Source organism: Takifugu rubripes, chromosome 20 (genome assembly GCF_901000725.2).
Source record: "Takifugu rubripes chromosome 20, fTakRub1.2, whole genome shotgun sequence".
Taxonomy (NCBI): domain Eukaryota; kingdom Metazoa; phylum Chordata; class Actinopteri; order Tetraodontiformes; family Tetraodontidae; genus Takifugu; species Takifugu rubripes.
The window spans coordinates 8422079-8449058 of NC_042304.1; the positions used below are offsets into that span (position 1 = coordinate 8422079).

The 26980-nt window shown below is 45.8% G+C and overlaps 1 protein-coding gene across 2 annotated transcripts; it reads right to left on the reverse strand.

The window, feature by feature from the left end:
- Positions 1-2561: 2561 nt before the first annotated feature.
- On the reverse strand, positions 2562-25744 carry tle5 (TLE family member 5, transcriptional modulator). Of its 2 annotated transcripts, none has more exons than XM_029828039.1 (7): positions 24824-25744; positions 15645-15733; positions 13373-13436; positions 10220-10264; positions 7140-7202; positions 6366-6440; positions 2562-5505 (listed from the first exon to the last, which is right to left on the reverse strand). In XM_029828039.1, the coding sequence occupies exons 1-7, from the start codon at positions 24848-24850 to the stop codon at positions 5287-5289; spliced, it is 582 nt and encodes a 193-aa protein (XP_029683899.1). In that variant the 5' UTR covers positions 24851-25744; the 3' UTR covers positions 2562-5286. The 2 variants fall into 2 exon arrangements, with proteins under 2 accessions (XP_029683899.1, XP_029683897.1); XM_029828037.1 differs by having other exon boundaries at positions 2562-5508; positions 24824-25742.
- Between the last annotated feature and the right edge of the window lie 1236 nt (positions 25745-26980).

Sequence of the window (26980 nt, forward strand, 5' to 3'; positions counted from 1 at the left end):
AACAACCCGCTAACCACAGAGGGGGGGACGCCACAGTCACCCTCAACAGTGGGGGAGGAGAGAGGAGAGGGAGGGAGGGCGGGACAGGGGAGATGTACTGCTGCCTCCCACTGGAGGGCGATCAAGAGGCTTATCATGATGTCAGCCTTTATGGCGAGCGACACACACACACACACACACACACACACACACACATTCTATGGTTGCTGCATGGTGAACTTTGATGAATTTGAGATCAGAAAAGCAGGCCAAGAGATGGTTACCCATGGTGCATCTGTGTTAGAGGGGGTTGTGTCAACACCGCTGCTCCTCCAGCTGAGGTCTGCAGAGAGAGAGAGAGAGAGAGGGAGAGAGACAGAGAGAGAGAGAGAGAGAGAGAGAGAGGGAGAGAGACAGAGAGAGAGAGAGAGAGAGAGAGGGAGCAACGATTTGCATTCTTGTTATTTTTCCATTACTCTGCATCAGCACGGGAATGACAGATCAAAGAATGAATGTAAAAGAGGCGAAAGGAGGACTAAGATAAATAGAGGAAAGCTTTGAAGAAAGGCAGAGAGCGAACACATTTTTCTAAAAAAAAGTCCCAAACTGACAGGAATGAATGAGAGGAGGAGAGAAAAAAAGGAGGAGAGAGAGGGAGCAGAAAAAGAGCGACAGTGATGGATGGGAAAGATAGATGGATGAATGTAGGGAGAGATGAGGGGATGCGTGGTGGGTGAGAGGACGGGGAGGTGGCGCGGCGGGAGTGACAACCTTCTTTTCCAGGGGAAGGATGAATAAACACGCAGGGGAAGGCGACAGATGTACGGAGAGAACGTGTAGAGAAAAGGAGTGAGGGATGGGGGTAATGAGAGAGAGAACATGTCTCTATAATCAAGCCATAAAGAGAGAGGGAGCGAGGAGAAGGATGAGAGAGCTCTGAATGAGTCAATCATGATTAATCAGGGAGCTTTTCTCTCTCTCTCCATCTCGGCGTCATCATCATCAGTTCAGACTGTTGTCATCATGTTCATTTTCCACCATCGCGGCTGCAACAAAGGAAGCGGGAAAGGGTCCACATCCAGTTTGTTATTTACCATTTCGCCTCCTCGACCACGTGTCTTTGTTTCCTCGGCCGCTGCCGTCATCACTTTCATCCAGAGTCTGCCACCAGGAAGCGGAGCCGTTGAGGCCGGGGCGGGGGGCGGGGCTTAATCCACCACCGGTGAGATGATCAGGGTGCGTGCCCTCGCGCCCTCTGCCCCGATTGTGGGCTGCGGTTTTATTAGCTGCCTCGGCTCTGCAGTCATGTGACACGGGAGCTAAACGCTGTTGGCCTGGTCGTCCATGCTACTTCGTGGAATGACCTTCCAGCCTTAGAAAGGCAGAGCTGAATCCTCTACTTTGTGATGCTACAATGGTAGACGGCGCTGCGTGTAGCTCCACCCACTTGTGCACCACGCCATGGATGTCGGCAGCCTGGTTCAGGTGGACCTACAGTAGGAAGATGGTGGGTGTTCATTTGGTCCCAGTGGAATTTTGCTCATGGAAAGTGAGCTGAACTTAATCAGGAGTCAGAATAGTTATGATGAAATCTACTGGGGACAATCAAACAATGGACTGGTGTGTGTGTGTGTGTGTGTGAGTGTGTTTCTCTGCTGCCCTACTGAGTGCTGAGGTGAAAAAGGAAAAACCTGCCTGTAAGGAGTGAGAAACCAAGGACAGGAAAAAAAAAAAGAAAAAATAGGGCACTTTCATATTTATTCAAGTGTCACGGGGGTGGGGGGGGGGACTCCTTTTCTGTTCAGGCACACTCGTCTGCCAGCATGGACACATGATAAAGAAGAATGAAAGTTTTAAGACTTGGAAGGATGTGGAGAAAAGAAAAACACACACACACACACACACACAGAGTAAATCCAGCAAAGTGTGTAAATAAGGATGCAAACAGGTCGTGATCCTGCATCTCAGAGGCATCACAGCAGCTCTGGGTGCAGTTGTGAATAGATAAGCCATCATCTTAGCTGGAAGAGAGGAGCTTTGAAGTGAACGCGCGCGCGCGCGCGCGCACATGTGAGGGTAGCTCAGAACCATGACCTGCTGGTTTCACTCAGCTGGTCATCACAACTCAACACTTCCCCCTCGTGGAGCTGGGCGGGATTACAGGAATCCTGTCAGCGTCTGCCTGAATGAACCCGGAATCAGTAGAATCACACGATAATACACAAGTCTGAACTTTGATGGTTTGACTTCTAGATAATGTCGTCAGCTCGGAAACTGTTAGGAAAAAAAGTAAATCAGAGAACCGATCTTCAGCATCTGTTTTTTCCGGTCAGATCATGTGACTCCTCTGTGTTCTAGCATGTCTAGCATGCGTGGGCAGGCAGCATGGATCTGCACGGCTCAGAAGTCCACCTGGTAACTCCTGACAGCAGTCAGCACCATCAAACACCAGTGGATCAGAAGAATCACAGCCTCAGCCTCTGCAGATGTTTTCAGACAGTCGGATCTGATCAAAGTGTCACACCTTTGATGCTGAGCAGAAGATGAAGCATCTATCAAAGGACAATAATCGGAGTCCGGAGACTGTTCTATTTGATTGACTTTATTTGTAAGGCACCAGAAGTCCTTTCTTACTGCAGAACATTTCATATTATTTATAGTAAATGTTTTTTTAATAGTTGCTTTTGTTTCGATGAAGCTATGATTTCAGACACAAAACATTTTTGCCAAAGTACACACTTTCAGGTTTTACATTATGCACAAAATATTTTTTTTTCTTTTTCTTTTTAAAAAAAACGACCTTTTATAAAGATCAAAACACGATGCTTCACGCGAGGACGATTAAAAAAAGGTATGTGGCATCAGCTCAGAGATATCAGAGAAGAAGAATGAGGTCAAAGGGCAGAAAGGTCAACGTACTGCAGTTCCCCCCCCGGTGTAACACGACAGCACAAGAATCATCCAAGACAGACGAGGAAAGATGCAGCTATATACACGTAAAGCTTTCTATGTATCCATCCAGCTAACAATTAGGAACTCTCGTTTGTGTCGCGTCAGTAAAATCTCCCGCTTCAATCCCATCAAAACAAAGCAGAGGGGGAAAAAATAAACGAGGATTCGATCACGCGTGTGGTTTTGGGGTAATCATTCTTTTAAAAAAAACACACAAAAAGAAGCGTCTGCTAGAGAAAAATAGATGCCCCCCCCCCCCGCTGACATGCACGATGTGTCGCTGCGCATCACTACAAGCACAGTGTGCAGCTGGATTCAAACGTCTGGCTGGATGGGAGGAACGATGCGCTGCAAGCAAGTCGTTTCAAGCACAATAGCGTGTTTAGCGCCTTCATCGCCGCGGTTACCGCCGACGAGCGCACCTTTACAACTGTTTATACACGACCGGTTTATGTATTCACAAACTGTACACACGCGCCACAGAAGTCGCCTCATCGCGCCGTCATCTTAGCCCGCTCAAAGACTTTTACACTAAATGTGCTTTACCGTCAAGTGCTTTTCTTACTTAAAACCCATTTTTAGGAAAACGAGTGAATCCGGAGAATAGAAGAAAAAGTGTGTTGGACTGTGTTGAAATCTTAGAAAAGCTGATACTGGGGGAAATGTCTGTGGCGACGTCTGTGACGCACCATCACATGTTTAACTTGGCCAGTGGCGATGCTCAAGCTAACACCCACCGTCTCAGGACTCAGGTGGGCAGTGATGAAAGATGACTTACAAACCAGTTAACCAGCACGGTTCAGTTGTGTGTAATGTGCTTCATCACTGGGGAGAGTCGGAGTCACTTTTAAAAGAAGCTCAACGTTTACGGCTGCTCGGGCACCAAAGTGAAACCATTTTCTCAAAACAAGCAAATCCAAAATATGTAATCCCACATGTTCCGAGTTCGTGTGTGGGAAATAAAAAGGTAAATTGAGCCACAACAAACCCAGATTTCTTGGCTAGAACCTCAGTTTCACAACCTGGTAAATGAAGAAAGTTGGTAAGTTTCCACAGTGATGTCAAACCAAAAAGAACCCACAGTGTGAGGTCGTCAAAGCAGAAATGGCAGGAAAACGTTCTGAAAATTCCAAGGATTTAGGGCAGACGGCTGAGGGATGATGGTGTGAATATGAGGGAATATCCAACAGTAGAGCTGGGAAGCTGGAAATATCCACCAGGGTCACTTCATTTAACATCAACAGCTGAATGGAGCAAGAAAAAAAAAAAGTCCCCCTGGCACAAAACCAGCGCTGAAGACTGATCACTGGCTTAATCTGACAGGATTATTGGAAAGAGCCGAGTGAGCTGTGGAGGAGGCTGGACCGATCGTGGATGTTTGTGCTGCACCTGATCGCGCAGGGGTGCAGTGTGGAATAATCTGGGGAATTTAGGGATCGGTGCCAGTGGGAGTCATGAACAAAAAGTCCAGGGTTTCATCGTAGGGGCTGATTTGGATACAGAACATCTGCTTTAAATCAACCCCAGAATCCTTCTGAACACGTCTGAGTGGCCACGTTAACCTCATCAGTCTGTGAGAGACTAAACGAGTCTGTCCCTGTCCCCGTTCTGGGTGAAGCCAGTTAGGAGTCCTCACAGACTCACACTGCCCCCTACTGTCAAACACAGCACGTGCGCGCGCACGCAGGCCCAGCCGCTCTGCTTAAATTTGAAAAAGAAAGTGCTGGGAGGGTAAATACAGTAAGTGGCAAGCGTATTCATGTGCTTCGGGATGGGAATCTTGCCTCTGGTTTAAGGCGGGGGTGGTTTATCTGGGGGGGGGGGGGCAACGGCTGCATTATTCTGACGGCAAATTTATTTAGCCACCGTTGCGTTCAAGTCGTTGCATTTTCAAGTTTAGGTGTTAGGTGGTAATTTGGCGATTTACTCGACTCTAAAACCAGCGGAATTTTATTTGCGATGCTTTTGACATTCCCAACTGCATCTGAGGAGTTTTACAGCTTCCCTGAATGCCCGTGTTTCACTTTTAGCTTTTCCTGACAACACATTAGCAGTAAGAAGCAGGGTGTGTGTGTGTGTGTGTGTGTGTGTGTGTGTGTGTGTGGGAAAGGGGGGGGGGGGGGGGTAGCAGGTGGAGAGGCAGCACAATGAACTGAGAGGCAGAAGGAGAGGAAGACAGAAAGAGAAGATGTGATAAAATAAACACAGTCAAAGAGCAGTAAATAAAGCAACCAAAATACAGTAACCATGCCAAAGTGCTCCCAATGAGAAACAGCTGGTCTGGGGTCTGTAGTCACAGAGACACTGTAGGCAAAATGGGGGCTCAGATCCGAGGTGTCTGAACGGGGGGGACGACTAATCGGACTTCTCTCCGTCCTCCTCGCGGTGGCTGTCTTCACGAGATGCTTTCTCCTCCTTGGCCAGTTGGGCTTGAGAGGCCAGGAGGGAGGAGAGGGAGAAGAGACCGGAGGAGGTGGTGACGGCGGGGAGGGCGGGTTGGCTCAGTCCCAGTGGCAGGGGGGTCATTGGCAGAGCCAGGCCCTGGAGCTGAGACAGCTGGTGAGCCTGGAGCTGCTGCTGCACAGAATGACAACCAGACACAGCTTAGACAGGGATGGACTGATGGAGTGCACGAATAACAGCAGGAATCAAACAAATCTGTAACGGGCAGACCTATAACAGATCACAAATCACGCCTAATCTTTAACCCCGGAGGCGATTGGCTCAGCCACAACAGGAGAGATGGAGGAGGACAACGATGCTGAGCAGCAGATGGGAAATGTGCAGAAGTGACTCAAAAACCATCTCATATGGAGTCACAAAGGAAATAAAGAGGAAACATCAAACATCTCTTAGCGCATTAAAAAATACTAAAGTAGCTAGAATCAGGCTTCAGCTTGTACGACAAGCTTGTAGGATTTCAACTGCTGCAGTGTACAGATATTTATTTTCATGACAGCAGTTAGCTAAACTGTCCTAAAACAGGCGTGCGGAGACCATTATCGCCTTTGTGGCTCAGATTGGAGACACAAAAACGTCTCCCTGAATGATGGATCGTATAGATAGAGGATAAACAAGCTACTATATGATAATAAAGGATTGAAACTGGTCGGAATGTTCTAGCTCCTAATTGGCACCGGCAGTAAAAAAGAACAAACGTGAACATTACTGCTTGGCCTAGAACACAGTGTGTGTCTTCGGGTCTCCGGAAAGTTGTAAAATAATAGCCTAGATTAGATTGTGACTAAACCCTGATGAAACAAGAACAATGGTACGCCATTAAGACGGCTGAATGTGTGTACTGCTCCCTCACAATCGTTGGCCTTTGTTTTCTAATTCCCATCGTCTATAATGTGTAAAAATCACAGCGCCGACGATCAATAATGAGCCTCTGCAGCCATCAAACCCTCTCACACAGGACTGAAACGTCGTACCCTTATGATGGAGTTCATCTCTGGGGGGGTGACCTGCTTGGCCCGCTCTATGGCTGCCAAAACCTGCTGCTGGTGCTGCAGTGGGAGGGTGGGGGTGTGGGGAGACAAGGGGATAGAAAGTGAGAGACAATAAAACCATGACACAAAACAAGTGGAAGGGGGGGGGGGTTGGGTGGGCAGGGAGGTTAGATCAATATCAACGGTCCCAACAGAGACCCTACAACCCCTCCTCTGACCATTCAACTATTCCCACTCAATCACACACAAACACACACACCTTGTGACACTAGTGAATGATGGTGGGCATGTGTGCTGTAATAGGTGGAGGTCAACGCCCTGGTGGGCTGATAAGAGCTTATCTGAATCACACCACCATTTATTACACACACACACACACAAATAGATATAAGGGAAAAAATGGGGGGTGGAGGTGGGAGGAATACAGAGAAGAAAAAGAGGGGAGTGGAAGAGGTGGAGGTCAAAAGCAAAGGGGAGGGAAAGCTGGGAGGACAGATTGTATATGACACAGGAGAGAGGGGGAGGAGGAATGATGTGAAAATGGGGGGGTGCAAAACAGAGGAGGCGAGTAATGATGAATGATGAGCAGAGGGGAGAAGAGGGAGGGATGGGGAGGGAGGGGGTCACCGAGGTGGAGAGGTAATGAGGCACGAACGAGGGTGATCTCATTCCAGGAAGTGAGGAATAAGGCTGGGGGTCAGAGGCTAGTGACGTGTGTGTGTGTGTGTGTGTGTGTGTGTGTGTGTGTGTGTTTACCTCCTGAGACAGGTAGGGGAGGATTTGAGCGCAGATTCCATTCAATCTCTTCACGATCTCAGCCTGTGAAAGGGAAGATCTATTTTAGTCAGGAATAAAAACGAGTTTGCCTCCATCAAATCTAGTGACAGATCCCAAACGGGGGGCCGGGGGCGCTGTTCTCTAGGGGGAAAGAAGAGTTTGTGGAAACCACAACTAGGCGTAAGATCAACATAGAATTTTTAAAAAGCCAGCTACAGCTGCAGCACTTAACTCAGGAAAGATCAATGTAACCCAGCAATCCTTAAAGGCACCGTGCACATTTTCATCTTCTTTCTGTACACTGTGTTCAAGTTACTGACACGATATTATTACCAATAATCTATCTTTGTCTTTACACCACGGTTTTAAAAAGAATATAACCTGTGTTGTTTAACTTAAACACGCTTTGGCCTATAGACACAACTGATGATTTTACTGTAATGCTGCTCCATTTCCTTCATCCTTTGTGATCCTTTCCGTACTTTTATCTGCTTTTTAGCTCCATAAACAACTGAGTACAGCATGTGTGGCTCTCTTGGGCTCTCACGCCCTTCCTGTGATCACCTCATTAACTTACTCGTGACTCCCCCCTCCCTGGATACAGACGCGTGCGCCCCTTCCTCTTCCTGTTTTTCTCACATATAGGTCGATTATCACATTTAGTAGGTAATCATCCAATCCATCTGAGATATGCAAAGGAGCCGTAATTGTGTTAGAGCGTAATTCATGGTGCTGCGAGGAGAGAGCGGCCTCGCTAACAATCATCCTGCATGCAGAGCACAGCAGCCCATCAAGCGCTCCTCTCCTACATGCTCATCATTACGCACACACACTGCCTGACATATCCAAAATGTCTCTCTGAAATGTCGCTGCAGGATTTGCTCCATGCTAACTACGGCTCTTCCTCTTCCTCGCTGCCCTTTATGCTCTCTTTTTTTCCTCCACCCAGGTTCTGTCCTTTTTTATCTGTACTTCCCTTTATCCACCTCTTTGTCTACGTGTCAGTTTTTTTCACATGACTATATCAGGGCACCGTCACTGATAACACCCTGTTCATACAAATAAAAAGGAATGATAAAATAAAATGCAAAATCTGATGGTGTTTTGGTGTTTTTACGTACCTAAAACAATTGCTAGTGTGTCTAGGTTGACAGTCCAGTCTCAAGGAGACTATTGGAGCTGTGTTTTTGGCTGTCATTTCAGATCCTACAGACTTCAGATTATAACTGAATCAGAGTAATCACTGTAAAAGGTCTTCTATAGCTCAGGTTTACGCACATGTCCATAAAGAGGACACCGCTGAACTGTCTAATCATGATTGTTTGATAAGAATAAATAAAGACTGTTGAGACAAAAAAGTGTTTGACATTATATGCTAAATGAACCGAGCACAGATGCAAGAGTTACACGGTCAGGTGGGACGCACACACCGAAGAATGAACAAAACAACAATAGGAAGACAAAGAGGATGAATAACAATGTAGCTCTATTCCACATATTCCCACTTCAATCTACGGCTAATCCTTGCCTCGCCTCACCGAGAGGAAACAGGGAGGAGAAGAAGAGAGTGAACAGAGTGGAGAGGCGTTTTCTGAATTGAGTTTAGCACAAAGTGATCAAGAGGGAGCAATTGAATGTGTGAGAGTGAGAGAGAAAGACGGAGGGAGGGGGAGAGAGAGTGAGAGGAGGTGGAGGAGTTGGATGTGCACAATAGGCCTCGACATGAATGCTCCTCAACACTCATTTCCACACATCCCCTTCAATTTCAACTCTCTAATAGATCTAGCAACTCTGCTGCACCCACTCGGAGGGAAGCTTTCTCGCTAACACACCCGTGTGTGTGCAAGCGGTCTCTACCTACAAACAGATACAGAAAAACTACGGTAAATGAGCAAACCTGCAAGAAATAAAAAAAAGCTTAATTTGCCGCCAACACCTGAGACGCGCGGCCGCATCCTCGCCAGTGAATTCTGCTCCTGTCAGGAAAATGGCCGCGATAAAGTTCACTTTGCCTCGTTTGTGTGGCTGCAAATGCGACGAGGTGTTTAAATCACAGAGGCTGACGCTTCTGTCCATTCATCAAAGCCCGCTCGCTTCTCCCTCTGAGGCTGTCGGTGTTTGCAGTCAATCATAAGAAGGGGTGTGCATGTTAGTGTGGACAGGCGAGCCAGACGAGGTCACCGATAAGAGCCGGCCCTTTGGAGGCCCATCGCTCTCTTCCTCCTACAGGCTGAGCATAAATTACTTTACCTTCAGCCAAACAATGTATATCAGCCTCGCCTTTAGGAGACATGGAGGAATATAAGCGCAGCATTTCCTACCATTTCATATGGTAAATTAACTATTACAACAACATTATGAGACGTTTCCATCTCCAACCTCACCCCCATCGGCGGCTGCGTTTGCTCACGCCTCCGGTGGCATCATTCAAATGCCTCTGAATGCTCCCAAAGTGATGGAGGAACGTGTCTGCATTTCACACCTGCCAATCTGAGAGCTGCAGGTGCACATTAGGGGAATAAAGATGGGAACGCACGGCTGTGCGAGCGTGAGCAGAATAACAAAGTGCTGGGACTTACTCTGCTATTCAAGGTTAAAAGAACTAAAGGGTTTTTTTCCTCCCAGCAGATGTCAGCCAGTTTGAGACTGAAATATGAAGGTTTTGATGACCATGAAACTCAGTGTAATTGTCAGTACAAACAACAAGCAGCTGTGATGAAGCCTGTGATACAGAAGTGTCAGACACAGACCAATAGCCTATCCAATCTAAACCTGTCTGCAGCTCTACTTTCTTGCAGGCGTGACATAAATCTTGACATCATTATAAATGCTTCAACCCATCTTTGATTCTCCAGATATATTCAAACACCATTTGCACTCTGATGGCTTTATAATAAAATGCTAACATTTCTTGGCTAATGGTACTTAACATGCTCACTGAGTGTTAGTCCACCAGTAAAAGCCAGAATAGGAATAGTAATTTAGCATTTCAGAACCAATATCAGATTTGCCACTGATGTGATAGAAATGTTTCATAAAAGAAATAAATGGACACTCACCTGTTTATGCATCTCAATGTTGAGTCCATAGGACATCTCATAGTACTAGAACGAGAGGAAAAAAGGAAAATAAGAGTTAAAGAAGCAGCATCATGGAACCTGCTGTACATTCATGACCAATGATCACTGCACATCCTCAACTGTGTAGCCACCAAACCATTTTTACACATGGGTAAACCAAAACAACAAACATACAAGGCATTTGTTTGATATTCTACCATAATGAATTATTGGGGCATGAAAAACGTGTGCCAGGACCGTCACCTTCAAAAGAACCAACTACTCAGTTCTTCATCAAGCCCAAGTGGCCCACGAGATAGCTCTGAATCATCACGTTCAATAGCATGAGAAAGTTGAGATGCCCAGCAGTGCTTACAGTTCATTCTTAATCACCAAAATAAGACCACGTCATCCAAAAGAACATCGAAAAGATTTCAGCTGCTCTCCACAATTTCAGATTTCAGATACAAAAATGACTTCACATAAACTGCAATGCAATGCCACAGTATAAGGCCCTTAAATTTGGAAGGTTTTCAATCAGAAACAGTTAACCTACAGTCATTTGGGTTTGCCAGACCCAATCCCAACAGACACAAAACACTTGTGTTGTGAGAGTGGGTCTGTGTGCGACGGTGTGTTCCGTGCTAATGAGAGGGCCACCTTCTGGGTGTCACCCCTGTTTATCACCCACTCTGCCTGCAGGGGGACTGGATCTGTCACTGCAAAACTAACAACACACACAATCCTTCTGCATTTATGCACACATGCTACCTTGAAAATGAATGTACTCGCATGTGTGAACACTGAGCAGGCAGTCACTCGCGCACACGTGCACAGACACACTTTCTATAGCTACTTGGACCCACAAGGAAGCTCCCTAAAGTAATTACAGCACTGGGGAAATTGAGGTGCTGCCAGTGGCTGGAGGAGTGGGGCAACCTGATATGCTATTAGGCATGTGTGTGTGTGTGTGTGTGTGTGTGTGTGTGTGTGTGTGTGTGTGTGTGTGTGTGCAAAAGCATGGTGGGGGGATGTTATTGTGGACAAGCAAGGCTGTGGCTGCAAGTCAAAGTGGGAGTGCAATTGAAAAGATGGTCTTCTGTGTGTACACGTGTGTGTGTGTGTGTGTGTGTGTGTGTGTGTGGGAGAGGATAGTTTGAGTGATACATAATCTTAAATTCATATCAGATTCTTTAGTTATATGTTAGTTATTGTGGCACCTTTTTTCAGCTGCAGCTTTAGGGTTACCTCTAAAGCTACAGCCCAAATGACCAGTAGACAAGAGTAAGTTGGTTGGCAGAATGCATATTAGTTATAAAATCAACTGTTACTAAGCTGCACAGAGACAAGATGTAGCTGATTCTCAGTGCAACAGTGGCGATACTATACGGACAGTAAGAGTAGAGGAAACACCTCCACATATGTGGCCTTCATATACAAGGCCAATAACCAAGGAAGATGGGCTCCACGCCTACAGCTGTATCGATGCACTTTAAATGCAGCACTTATATAAAGTCATACATGTGACTTGGTGCTGTGGGCACCTTCAGTCCACTAAAGTTTACATTCAAACTCTTGTCAAATAACTGTGCTGAAAAATGTTCTGCTTGTATCCAGCCATTACTGCTGACCTCAGCGCTGTGCGTGTGGCCGTCCAATTGCTGGCATTGCACTGATGAGCTATGGACCAGTGGTCTTGAATTTTCTCAGTGGCAGCTACAGATTACAGTGCTGCAGCTGCCTGTGGAGGAAATAAAGTGCATGCTGCATAATTCCCTCCCACTGAAAGAGGGACTCCTTCATTGAGGAATAGCATGTTCAGATGAAGTCCTGGCTGAAGCAGATTTCCTGTTTCAATTTAATAAATAAGAGCAACTGGGCTTTATGCATCCTGTGAACTTAATGTACAATGGGTTTGTAGTTTTTGACCATCAGAAGAGTTACTACAGCTACTCATCTCTGTATGTGAGCAGTTTAATAATCCTATCTAGTGTGATAAATACTACCATGTGATTATATATGCAAAATCAGGTTTCTCCACTTCTCTTAAGTGTTTTATTTTACACACGTATAAAGAAAAAAAAGAAAGGCTACCAGCACAGCTGCAAGATGTTTCCTTTCCTTACTAAAAATGACAATATTTCCCTGTAGGCAAGCACACATCCTGCCTGAAATCTACCCAACCATCAAAGAGCAAAGATAATTTAGCCGTTCTGAAAACAATTACTTCAACTGTGATCTTAATCAGTATCGTTAACAGCAATTAACATAATAACTGCAAAGGACAAAACATTATGAATGCCAAGAGGATGTTGAACATCAGTGGAATATTAAATACACTGGCTTTCACCCTTACATCTATTTGCAGTGTGTTTTTTGTTAGCGTGCACAGGTTATATCACACAGCTCAGAGAGCAAGTGAGCCACAGAGGGAGGCTGCATGCACTCACACCTGCCTGGAAAACACACAGAGGAAATAAGTGCGTAAGCGTTTGTATGTGTGTGTGTGCGTGTGTGTTGGCTGATAGTTGAGAGAGCAGAGCGGCAGCACAGATTAGATGAGATTAAAGCCAGTCAGAGGATCAATTATAGGCAAAACATCAACCACGGCTGGTAACAATGAGATTAGCCCCAAGGTGGAGCAGAGTGGGGGAAACACATCTGTGTGTGTGTGTTTGTGGTGAACACCAAAGGAGAAATAACAATTAAGCAATATTTCCCATTCAGAGATAGTGAATAATCAATTAGATATTGTTTGTTTTAACTGTGCTGCTATGCCCATATTCTAATACTGTCTTGTTGAGTGGTCAGAGAGTTAGTTTGGATTAGTAGTTAGATTATAGGCATGCATGTATTGGCCCTTCATATGTAGCTGCAGCTCTACCTCCTTTGTTAGTGTCTTGTTGACTGTCCAGGATTGATTCCTGTATAAACCAGTCACAAATCCTTCACTTCCATGTTAACATCTTATTACTATGATAAAATATTCCAGTGTACAGGCAAGTTAGCAAGGTAAATACATGCAAAAACCACAGTGGCATAAGCATTGTTATGAATATTTTCACAAAAACAAAAGTTACAATTTAATTATAATCTTAAACCCTTGGAAGAACTGTAAAATCCTAATTATAATCCGTCAACAGACGTACTCACCATGATATAATGGCGCTGCATCTCTGACTTCTCACTGGCCAACTTGTCACACTCCAGCTTCAAACTGGGGAAAAAGGTAGAGGAAAGCAATACTGAGTTGTTAGCAAGTTCCACTTTGTCCCTTCGAAGTACTGACATCAGGTGGAAAGACCTCCAACATCTCAGCTAATCGATGCAGCCACCTTCCTGAGCAAACCTGGCCAGTGGCAGCTTCTTTCACAAAGCCTGACAGGGTGTCGACTGATGTGAGGTCAAACTCTAAACTCCAGAGAGGTGTCTGCTTTCCAAAGCAGTGTAGAGGCAGAGATGTCCGGATCTAAATATAGTGTTGCAGTGTTTCCTCCGACCCAGTCTCTGCGACAACCATTAGCTGTAATCATGTCAATTTGGATGACACGCGAGGCGACAGGCTAAAGGAGGACGCGTCAACAGATCACTCCGATTGTTAAATGAAAAAGACACGAGCAAAAGGGGAAAATAATTCTCCTTGATGTGTTTGACTGAAGCAGTTACTGTCTCAGAGGGTGTCAGGGGCAAGGTTTAGGATGTCTGAGGGGATGTGTGTGTTTGTGCAGGTACCTGCTAGAATGAAAAGAGAGCTGCTACAATCAGCAGCAGCGACTAAAGGTAACTTACACATTTCCATACAAAGTTGGGGAAGAAAAGACAAAAATGGTTTATGAATTATGAATCTATGCCTCCAAAACACCTATCAGATGAGTGCTGGGATTATTGGAGTGTCTTACAGGCTTTTCATCATGGCTTGAACACTAGCATGGAACCGGTATCTCACCAGATCGACACTAATGGGGGATGGGCCAATTTTCTTTATGCTGTGGATGAATCAGGAGCTGCCATTATCCAGCAAAAACCCTTTGTTCCTATCCCTATGTACATATGTAGGATGTGTGGTTAGTTGTCATGACAACAGCCCTCTGCTGCCTGCCTGCCTGCCTACCTGGGTTTGGCTTTGTGCCTTCTGACTGGTGCTTGGCAGCCCCGGGGTCTGCGCTGCTGCTCTCCAATGACAGTTTGATGGAGTTTTATTGCCAATTCTTCCGTCTCTAAATCGCTCTTGCTGTCATCTTTATTTTGATTTATGTATTCCCTGATCTATTTATGCATGTGAACGAAGGGAAGGGAGGAGAGGAGGGAGAGGAGGAGGAGGGGGATGGAAAAAAAGGAAGACGGCAACAACTACAATACTTGCTGTTATACCCGAGGGAACGCCTGCAGTACATTTGCCTTTTAAAAGCTTCAGCACAGAAGCAGACAACTACAAAGCCCCCCCATGTCAATCGAAACAGTGTGCGTGTTCTGTTCGCGCAGACAAAAAAGGGTTTCTTTCAACTGCGCCCTGGCTCTATGAAAAGGGTTAAACGGTGCTGCTCACCGCTGAGGGAATTACAAAAAGCAAAGGCAAGGAAAGAAAGAAACGCGGGGTGTTGTTGCCGCTTCAGAATGCTGCACAGACAGCAGCGATCACTGACTGCGGTGTGCACAATTTGATTGGCTTTCATCTGCCTTTGCCCATCTCTGAAACCAGCAGAGGAAAAACTCACGAAGGCGCTACAAGTACATGTACAGTGGAACAAACCAACCTACAGACGCCGCGGCAGCTCCACTCCTACCCTTTTTATCACCTGAGTCAAACCAGGGTCTTTGGACCTGCCGTCAGCATGTCAGAAACGGAACTGAAGGACAGTGGTCTGAACCCTTCAGAAGGTTAAGGTGCTCTGGTTGATTCATCGCAGTGCGTTCCATGCCGTCGGGATTTTAGAACTTCCTGCCAGTCAGTGAACTGCTCTAACATGCTTCAGTATGTTATATTGGTACTGGATTAACCTGATGATAGACCATCAGAGCAAGAAAAATGCATGAGAATAAAAAAGGAACAAATGAATTTTACGGGAGCAAGTGTACGCAGGAGCGTGTAGGGAGGCGGGCCGATACATCTGTCTGCACGTTCTGTTATTGTCTGATCCCTCAACAGCAAAGCTGTCAGGAATCAACAACACTTCAACGCCAAGATACAGGAGAGGCCAGCAAAGGCAAGCGTGTGCACAACATGTATCCAGTGTAGGTGCTTACAGTTTGTACCGGATGTGTAGTCCACAGTACATTAAAACTCTAATTTGTAATCAGGATCTGGAGGTTTTTACGATATCCGTGTCGTCAGAATCACATTGTAGCCACAGTTGTTTGTTTGTCTGAAAATGGAGCGAAACGTGTGTGAGCGGCGGTCCGTCTGGACTAGCATTGCTGTCTGCACCTGTGGTATTGTGCTTGCAGGAACTGAAACTCGTCCTTGATCCGGTCACAGGAATCAGAAGTTGTGAATTTCAGCTGCTGCGATGAAGCCTGTCGTGGGAAAAGCACAAGAGAAGACCAGATAAAAGGTTAGTCCGATCAACCAGACAGAGAAACATACAGAGAGAAAGAAAAAGGCAGACTAAAAACAAAAACATCACGGTAATATAATACAAATGGATACAAGGCCAACAACATTACCGAGAGATGTGTGTGAAAATGTGTTTCCAGAGAGTAGAAGACAGAAAACCTTGATGACACAAGACTAAACACTGCCCAGGCAGCTGCGCAGCAGGTGGAAGGAAGGTTGTGCCTGCACGCCAAGCTTCACCCAAACACGCCGGCTCATAGTCAAAATTACACAGGTGTGCCACACCCGCTTACTGCCTCCTTTATGTGGTCATTATTAATCCTGAGCAAAAATCAATAGATACTCAGAGTTTGAGGAGTAAAGGTGTCAATGTAGTGCTGGTGAGGTTAATGTCTGAAAAAGACCTATTTGCCTTGGTAGAACTTACCAGGGAAACACGGGTCCCAGGGGCGAAAAAAATAATTTAAATACAGGTGTGTTTTCCCTGGTTATTTGAGTTACTTTTCCCTAATCTAATCCCGATCACGGCTGTTTAAATGGATTGTCCTGTCATGTCAAACAGACATAGTGCTGCACACTACATCGTCACTCTCTTAGCAAGTGTGAACAGGAGGCTTCATTATAATTAGGTTCACCATGAAATACCCAGGCATCGGTGGATGGCCTGGTTGTGTGTTAGAGCGTAGCAAGCATCAAACCCAAATAGGGACAATATCTCATTATTTCTCAGCTGGCTGCATAATGGCTGACACTGTGGGGGGAAATGAGGCATTATCTTAGTTTGGTGGCTAATGTATCATATTTCCAAAGACAAGACATGTGTGACTATAAAAACATCCATAACTAAAATAACTCATGTCCTTCGAAACAGTGCAGAGCACTAAAGCCAGACAGTTTAAATGTCACGACACATTCAGACATTATCAGGCTGCAGCAACAGACAAATCCTCTCGGTTCCCACATGACAGCGCTCGGAGAGTTCAGTTTGTAACCTTTGCTGTTATCTTTCCGGCCAGCATGGACCAAACTCAGCAAACATCAACTCTACTGTATGGCTCTGTGCCAACCTGAGCCTCTGTCAACACAAGTCACTTTGCTTCAGGGGACACACACACACACACACACACACACACACACACACACACACACACACACACACACACACACAGCAGAAACCACTCCCAGTAATGGTGTTTCCTAACACTGTATCTGCCTAAATGTGACTCCTGGTGCCTGAGGCTGCACTTGTTGCCCTAGTTTTGATATTCTCCCCATTTTGTGCAATAAGCTAAGGTTAGAAATGGCATGTTTTGCTAAGTCAACTGCCCCAGGTGGCACAACCACAGAATCTGACTGGAAAGACGGAGCAAACCAGTCAGAAAATTAAGAGCAAAAAGAAAAATGCAAAGACTTTCGTTCCATGGTGCATTCAGGTTGTTCTCCGGCACAGCTGTGATGGCTAAAATTTAAAAAACTGCCACGACACATTTGCCAGTGCAATCCCCCCCCCCCCCCCCCCCACACAACCTTAGAAACTTCCTTATCTCTCCCCGTCCATCAGTAAACAAAACAGGGCGCAGCCACAACAGATGGATGCTTATAATGTTAATGAAATACTGGCATAATATTTTGACACATACCATCTGTTGTGACAAAAAGGTACCTCGTGCACACGCGTGTGAGTGTGAACACAAAGAAAATACTAAGCAGTGTGTGTGTGTGTGTTATGAACAGCGTTTGCATGTGTGTGTGTGCATCTACGTGGGGGGTGTGATAAGATGCCTGGCTACCATTGGAACAAACACTTGCTGCTATGAATCACACACAAGGATACAGCCGCCCACACACTTCCTCACATGCCACATTTGCATGCAAGTAAACACACACACACACACGCACACACACACGCACACTCCAAATGTAGGACAATCTAATACGATTCTGCCTTGCTCCTTTGAGACATAATTAAAGCATTAAAAAGCTTTGTGCGCTGCTGAGGCAATTGAGACAGTCTTCAGCAAATAAATGGGATTCATCGTTTCAGGAAATTGCTGCCCTACCCCCACCCCAAAGCCCACTAACTGTCAAAATGTCTCTCTTTCATTCACCCACACACATGTACCCTAATCCTTCTTCATCATCTGGTCCGATCCACGTGAAATCTACTGCGAATCATAATGCGTTTCAAACACGGATCAAACTAAGATCAGGGCACAAAGGAGACGGGAAGGGGTGGAGATTATGATGGGGTGGGCGATTATAATCACCAACAATACATGAATGCAAAGCATAACCAAATTAACACTATAGAGACAGAAGGAGAAGACACACACACACACACACACACACACACACACACACACACACACACACACACACACACACACACACACACACACACACACACACACACACACCAGCAGGGTACACTAACATCCTCCTCACTATAAATCCTGCCTGAGGGTACCAGCAACACTGGGATTGTATTTCCTGGAGCGCTGCCCAACTGTTTACATCTCAGCTGGAGCCAATTTGTGCATTGACTATCAACGTGTACGCCAGTGTGCGTGCACGGGGGGGAGGGGTGGAGACTTGGCATTGTAATCAGTCACTTATGACTGGATGTTATCCCACACCCACTTCTAAACGAATGCATAAGCTCTACACCCGCAGGCCTGCTCCTCAACACCAGCACTGCGCCACTAATACAAATGCTCAGGTATCGGGTTGCTGCTAATTACTGGGCGTCGACTGGTAAAAATCTGCCCAAGTCTGGAATTTCTTTTGCCCCTTTGATCAAAATGTCCGGTGAAAATATTCCCCTCGGCGTTGGCGCCGTGTCCCGCAACGGTGGCACAGCCGATGTGTTTTCATTCCAATCAACGCGTGTGCACGGCTGCTGCTTTCCCACCCTGCCGCTGAGGAACTCTTTCCAAAAATAGACAAGACTTCTATTTTTGCCGGGTGGCAGCGCACAAGCGGCAGCCTAGCACAGCGCAGCACCTGCGGGACAGGAAGTCGTGTAAAGAGAAAGGAAATCATCCGGTAAATCTTCGAACTAAAGAAATGCCAGGTTTGCGGCGGCTCGGTTTTCAACTGTACGGAAAAGGACACACACACACACACACACACACACACACACTGATAAACCTGATACAACACGGGCACGCAGGCACGCACAACTTCTCCTCCTAATGGATTTAAAACTATTTTACACAACATCTTCTCTTGCTCTTCTGCAGGAGCTGCAGCGTGCCGATGAATATGCAGCGTGTTGGCGGGCGGCGACACGCAATGAAGTCGTTCAGCAACACAAATGCAGCCGGTCTATTATCAGAGTAAACCCTAACCAATGTATCTAAAGACATAAATAAATCCCTGAGTTTTACTTCCTGTCTTTTTTTTGTGAAACAAAACTCTTTTTTTTCCTTTTTTCACGCTGAACTAAACTTTGTTTCTTTTAACCTGACAAAGCCCACAGTACCGGAACAATGGGGGGAGGGGTCGGACGGGCCAAAACAAGTTACACAAAGACTCCACACTTTTGATTTCACTTCAGCTGCGACACACTGGAAAACATAAATGTCATAATCCAGAAACAGGTTAAGGGATTCTCCAGTTTGTATCTATATTTGAAACGACCAAAGCAAACACACATTTGATTTTAAACTGGCAACGCGTCGCATTATGAAAATGTATAGGCCAGTCGAGATGCGTATATCAGGAGAGCGTGAGGTTGGGTGACATTTATGAAACAGCCCTCTTTTTTGTAATATAGCTTCCTTTTTGATAAAGATAATATAAAATGACATGTCTTGATATCACGCTTGCCTACGTATCATTTTGACCTCAATAAATACAGATAATATTTGACCAGAATTTCCACACCATTTGTGCAGCAAATTGGAAACTCACATTGTCTGGTACCATTTTTATTCTGGCAGAATCTCTGGTTTTATTGTAGGTAAAGTTTGTTTCCCATTGATAAACAAATTTGAGACCAACTGCAGTGTTTCAATTCTGCAATCAGGGTTTCTCTAAATCATTGTAGCTAAAGCACACTGAAGGGGATAATTACTTTCCACGGTGTGTTCTTTTAACTGTAACACTCTGTGTTTAACATTGAGGCAAATGTTTCAACAGAGATCCATCAAGGCACGATTTACCGAGCCAGACGGGGCTAAAGCCGTTTGCTAACACATCAGCACTAAACAAGATCACGTTCTCAATCTAAGAATAGTCCCAGCCAAACAATTCCATCTAAATATCCCAGATTAGTGTTGGGGCTGAAGCGTATGTGCCCAGTGATCTGAGACTGAGACAGGGCTAACTGACCAGCATCCACCCAGCTCACCCAGGCGGACCGTGTTATCTTAGCTGCTCAATGTGTGTGTGAGTGTGTGTGTGTGAGTGAGAGAGACATGAGGCTGAGGAATAAGATTGTGTCTTCAGCCGCTCTGGACAGGGGCTTTACAGCGAGGGGAGAACCTAATCCTGTTTGGGCCAGGAATTTGATTTTGATTATTATCTCTCACGAACCAAGCCAAAGCTTACCCCCATTTCTGTGGCGTTATCCCCACAACACACACAAACACACACCACCCGCGCCCCCCCCACCCCCCCCACCCCCCACCCCTCTCGCGGGCCCCAGCAGATTTGACCTCGTTAAGATGCTTTAAAGGGGATTATTCTACTTTTATCACTTCGAGTGAAGTGCCCTTGCTAACGTAGGCTTGGCAGAGCTTGCCCTCCCGCCCTGCTCAGTAAAACCATCTTTGACCCCGTGCAAATCTAGCCGAGGGCCAGGTATAAACAGACGTAACAGCAAAAGCGCACAATGCCCAGAAAAGATGGTAACACAGGGATGAGAACAGGCCCACTAAAACATTACTAGTACATGTACACACATATATACACACATTGCACACAGAGATTGCAAAGCCCAGGGAAATGGGCAATTTGTCAAGTGTGGGGAAAGTGGTGGGGCTGACAAGACTGTGGGTTTGGAGACCACAGCTGAGATTAAAGCCAGCCACACACAAAAGGGGGGGGGGGGGGGCGCTTTAAGATTACACCCAGTACGGTTGTAGGGATGATTGATGTCCGCTTGTAAACACCAAGGTTATTACTAACAACAGCCAGAGGAGGGGAGGCGGGGAGGCAGACAGCGAGGGAATGAAGATTAGTCCCAAAGTTCAGATGAAATAAGTGGACAATCAAAGTGGAAAGGTTGGTGTGTCGCTATGTGTCTGCCACCAGGGCACCGTGTTTAACGGCTCTACTTGCAATAAAGTTCTGGTGTGTGGTGAGCCTTCCAGCCTCTAAAAGGTAATTATTTCCCCTAGCTAGAAGCTGTTTACCTTCGCTGTTGTCTTCAGGCACGATTACTGTAGTGGTTTAAACTGCCCTACTCCAGAAAGAGGCGTGTTTATAATTAATACTGTTCTTTTTTTCTGTGCTGCCAACACACCAAAGAGGGGGTGCTTTAGGTAAATAGTTCTGAGGACCATGGAGCAGTTTCTCCAGAATGAAAAGGCCTTAACACACCAAACAAGAAACAGCTTCATGGCCTTGCAGTAAATCCTATCTTTGTCTGAATACATGGTCGCCGGGGATGTGGCAGCATTGGTTTTAGTCCAGGCTTTCCTCCACTTGGGCTCACAGAAAAGCTAATTCTCTTGTGTAAACGGGTGCAGTGCTTTTCACTTTGGCAGGTCTAAGGACCCTGGCTGAGCCAGGCCAATCAAGCAGTTCCCTGTTGTGCTGCTTTGTTCCAGCCCATTGCACCGTTCTGCTCAGAGGACGGGCTGAGCTGCCCAAAACCCACCAGCAAACCCTCTTTTCCACCTCCCACACACTTCTTATAGAGAGCCACTGCTGAATACTGATGCAGCCAGTCTGCTACACAACGCACAACACACCACGGCTCGAGCACACGCACTTCTAAACATGAGGTGCACATGTAAATACACAAGTCCCTACACATAACTATTCAACCATTATTCTTCTGGGAATCTATTCCATGCATGAGCAAACACAGGATCTAAACATGCATTTAGGTTTTTGCTGTAAGCTCGATAGACGTGCTTTGAGGACCGTCATAGACGTAATCCATTCCCCGGCCCTAGACCATCACAACTAAATACCTCACTCTAGCAGAATTCACCGTTTGTGACCGTTTTCTGTGGAAGTTTGTGCCTGAAATTGTGTTTCAAATCCATTTCCGATGCCTTTATCAGTCCAATGTCAGCATTTTGCGTGTGTGTTCATGGAGGAAGTCCTGTGCAGTTTGGGCGTCTTTCATCAAACCACAAAGCAGTTTGACAATCATCAACTGTGGCCCTTCACAAAAATCAACATCACCTGTGACCCATGGCCTCAGCTAACCCACTCAAAAGCAGGGCCCCCTACAGAGACGGGATGTTTTAGGGGGGGCTGCTTTTGTCATGCTAATCATCTGGCCTAACCTTAATGACCCAGACATCTGCTGCCCCACGTGTGTCAAGCCCCACATTCAATTTGTTCCAGGGATTCATAAAGCAGGTATGACCCTTGAGGCTGTTGAGTGTTTGTGTGCGTCTATTGCATGTGTGTGTGTGTGTGTGTGTGTGTGCATAGATTTTCTTTGAACCTCTATGCATCTAGTACTACAGTAATCACCAGTAGATGCACACTTATGTGTGCATCAACGCGCTCTACGTGTTTTTAACAGTTCCCCTATTGATACACACCCATCACACACGAGTGTGTGTTTGTGTGTGTGTGTTGCAGGTGGGGGAGGGAGAGCAGGGGCGTTTGTTTAATGGGCGAGACAGGGGACCATGGGGATTAAGCTCCCCCAGCTGAAGGCTTTAGAGGGAAGGCTGGGGGCTGTTCTGTTAATTCAAGTGGGCTTAATAATGCCTGTGCACCCTCTGCCCCTGACCCTCCCACCACTACATCAGATCTGGGAGGAAACATATGATAAAAGGAGACAAGCAGGAGGAGGGGGGAAGAAGAGTGTGTGTGTGTGTGTGTGTGTGTGTGTGCAACCTGTGGCCATCTCCCCAGTCAAACGGGGGCTCCAGGGACTTGAGGCCTCCACATTACCAGCATTATTCTGGGCCTTTCTACTGCTCCACTTTCACGCTACAGCCAGCTTTGTTGAGGCCGCATTAAGATTAATTAACAGTCAAACAATATGCCAAATGCTATCAACTGTGTCGGGCTGTGTGCCACCGTCAAATGAGGCCTTTTTCTTCTGGAGCCCAAAAAAGAATGGTGACACTGGATTTGTGCATTCAAAAAAAAAAAAAGAAAAGATTTCTTTGTGTCTAAACAGGACGGGAACTAAAATAATTAAAAACACTAAGATAAGACGTCTTTCCAAACTTTCCATAAAGATTTAAGGGTCTGAGAAAAGCCGACACCCTCCTTGATTTAGGAAATCCAAACGTCGGGGAAAGGAAAATTCCAGCGTCCGACGGAACGACAGGACTGACGGTCATAGGAGACGGCAGAGGGACGTCAGAGGACGAGACTTCAGTCTGATTAGATCTGTTCAGTCAGCAACGGTGACCGTGAATCCGAGCAACTGACAGAAACTGGGCTCCCACAAGTCGGAGGAAGCAGAGGTGAATGTCAGCAGTCTAACATATTTAAACGATTCTTTTTCATCTTAAATAAGACGCAGACACGCTCAACACCCGGGAATGAGCCGGTTTTTTACCATCCATCATTATGAACCAGTGGTGTTTGGGAGTTCCTTATCATGACACTCATATCTATACGGGTGCCACACTTCCTCCCCCTGGCCCAGCTACAGTGGCAGTAACAGTAAAACTGAGCTGTTTCCAAGGGATTCCAAATGCCTTTGAGGTAAAAACCATGGAGATGGTGATGCTAGGACATTACTATAAGAGGGGACACCCCCATCTATACCCAATTTCCTTTATCCCATCTTTGGAGTCGGTTCGCTCACTCAGTTCAGCTCGACAGTAGTAGGATTGTAGCCCTGCTAAATGGTTCATAGGTTTAATATTTATCCAAAAATGTCTTCCACTTTTATACAGATAAAAACCAGAAATGATTTTACTTGACACAGCTCTTGCCATTCATGCAAAATGACTGAAACAGTATGTGTTTTTATCCTGTTATTCATAACGGAGCACAAAGATCTTCAGTTTCAGATTACTTAAGCTGAATTTAGCAGACTTAAATAGGATTTCTGTCATCTGACAAGCAAGGCTGAGATAAGGGGTTCCCAAATCCCCACATCCTGCTCTCTAGTCTGAAAACACACAGCAGAATCCCCCGACGCAGCGCGGTCAGAGCACCGGCAGCACGAGGACGACCCGTTTGAGTATCTGTGGAGGGTGAATGTGGGAAATGCAAAGTCCTTTGTGTGTCAGAAAGACAGCAAAAAGAGGACGATTTGGTGAAAGCCTGTGAGGTTCTGGCGCTGTGAGAATGCAAATGTAGAAAGTTTAATATTCAGTTATTTGAGAACAGGGCTGAGAAAATCGAGCTCCGGGCTGGATTCCGACAACACCGGCTACAGTGGTCGGTGTAATTTCAGCCGCTGGTCTGACCAGCAGACAGAAAGCCCCCATCACTGATGAATGCATGCCCTGGACTGAGTTTCCATGGTAACCTGAGATGTAGGGGAGCAGAGGCAATGTGTGCTTTGTCCAGCCCCAACACCCACCTGCACATGCACAATAAAAAAGCCATGAGAATATGGTGTAAATTACAAAATAAAGGTTATAGCAGAAATTAAGCAGCAATGGTTTGGTGAAACTCATTCACGAGTGTAAAATGGAGATTTACTGGAGGTGACAGCGTTGGACTCACTTAGTTCGACATAATTGTCACATCGAAGGAGACATTTTCTGTACTTTTACACTTCTGCAACCTCGATAACGTCCTGTAGAACATTTCACACGACTCCAGCAACACAACAACATATTAAAGAAATGAATTCAGCTCTGCCTGATCTACCTGCACCAGTCACACCGTCTTTACCGACACAAAGTCACAAACAAAAAAAAAAAAGTCGAATGAATACTCACTGAATGTCTGGATTGTGGAAACATCATGTCAATTCCTTGTCAGTCGCCGTCCTTCCCAAACACGGTCCAAAGCGTCTCTTGTGTTTATATTTTTCCTTGTCTCGGTCCTTTGTCCAAAGCTAGCCCTGCCTTTAATACCAGGAGCTGTCCAGCGTTAGCAGGGCGACTAGCTACCACAGGCTAGCGAACAGGAGTGGAGATGCACTTCGGAGCCGTTTTCCGAGGTAAAATAGTTGGCGTCTCGTCTGTGCGGTGCAAGACCCTCCAGTCGTACCTGCCCCGACCCCAGTTTCTACCCCCTCTAACAATTCAGCATCAGCGCAGGTTCCTCGCCGGCTAGGGAAGCTAATTTCTTCAAAAGCTGTCAGTCAAAATGACCCATCGCTGTTGAGAAGCTCTCCGATGTTGGACGCAGGCAAACGGCCACGGTGCGAGCTCCGCCGCGCAAATTAGGAAGGTTACAGCGGCGTCGCAGGCTCTGGGAGACGGTGCCTTCTTTCGGCCTGTGCTGGTCCTTTCGAGGGCTTCGGCTCGCTGGAGCTGAGGGGGGGAAGAAGCGGGAACGAAAATCTGTCCAAATCTGAGAATTCAGAGAAATAACAAAATGTCTGCGGGTTCGTTTAAGTTGAATCTCGTTCGGTCGAGCGGCTCCAAAATTAAGTCTCGCGAGTGGGGGGAAAAACTGCGTTGTCGCTCGGTCGGAAAAAAAAAAAGATCACTCCGATTTATTTATTTAAAAAGACAAACCAAAAAGAAAAACCCAACCAAGTCTGAATCCGGAGCGTTCGCCGCTGAAAACAACTCGTGTTGGAGAAACGGCGGATCCGTCGGTGGTTATTAAGCGAGGAAGTCACTGATTCCCGGGGCTGGTTGAGGGGACTCGACGCTGCTGAACGCCCCACATAGATCGTCACCGTCCAGATGGGCGCGTTCTATACTGCATAGATCTACAGCGCCCTGCAGTCATGTCTGGGCAGACAGCGCCCCGTGTGGACAGGTCCCCGCATTACACCGAAGGACAGTGGCACATAAACACAATATTTATGTATGTTATCCGACAAAAAAAACATACATTAAACATAATTAATGTCTACAACTTTGTTTAGCATACAATTATTATTACTACTACTATAAACGTCAATACAACACATTTTACATTTAATACAGGAGGCGAATTTTTTATTGATCAAGACAGCCACAGCTGTACAGTTCGATTTTGGTTTTCAAATATTGCTTAAAAGGGACGCGCACATGGAAATTATTTTCAACTGTGGTTGAAAAACAAGAAAATTTGCGATGACTTTCATTCAGTATGTCAATAAGGACACCCTTTTTATAAAGCCACCCCTTCCCTGAAGATCAGGTTATACACTTATGCGATGATGTGTTCTTTTTAAAGTTTAAATCTTTCTTTAAATCTTTTACAACAGGACCATAAAACTCACATTCTTTGACAAGACTGGCACTTGTTAAGTATCTGGCTTTCCAGAGACAGGGCATTGGCACACAATTTACATTAAAAAAAGGATTTTAAATTGTTGCACAAAATTCAAAATTCCTATTGAAAAAAGTTTATGTTGGATTTAATGCACCGAAGATCATTATTATCAGAGATTACAGAGAACCACCAAAATTTTAGAACCAGCAGCTTTAACTACCAAATAAGTCAGATATTACTCCTGAGACTGAGCGCACTAACTGTTTGAAGCAAATAAATCATCCTGGATAAATTGTTTCTCTGAATCTCCGAATCAAAAGGAGGACTAAAGTGCACCAGTGCTCTGGAATGGTTGTTTCTACTTAGAACATCATCTTTATAGCAGTTTTTAAAATGACTGAAGGTGAAACGAGAAGAGGCCTCAGGGAGCCTGAACACTGAAAACCTCCTACAACATCTGTGGAGTCGGTCCTCTTTATTCAGCAGCTGCTGACCTGCTCTAACAGAAAAGGACCTAACTAAGAACAGAGAGATCACCAGGAACTGATATCCTGCAGGAATCCTGTGTTGTGACTGCCTCGGTCCGTCACACCCAGCAGGATGTCAACACCCCCGTTAATTAACACCGTGCTCGCTCACTCGCTCTCTGCCGTCTGCAGAAGCCTTTCATTTCACAGATGTGCGAGATGCGGCCCTTGTGATGACAAAAAGATAGAAGA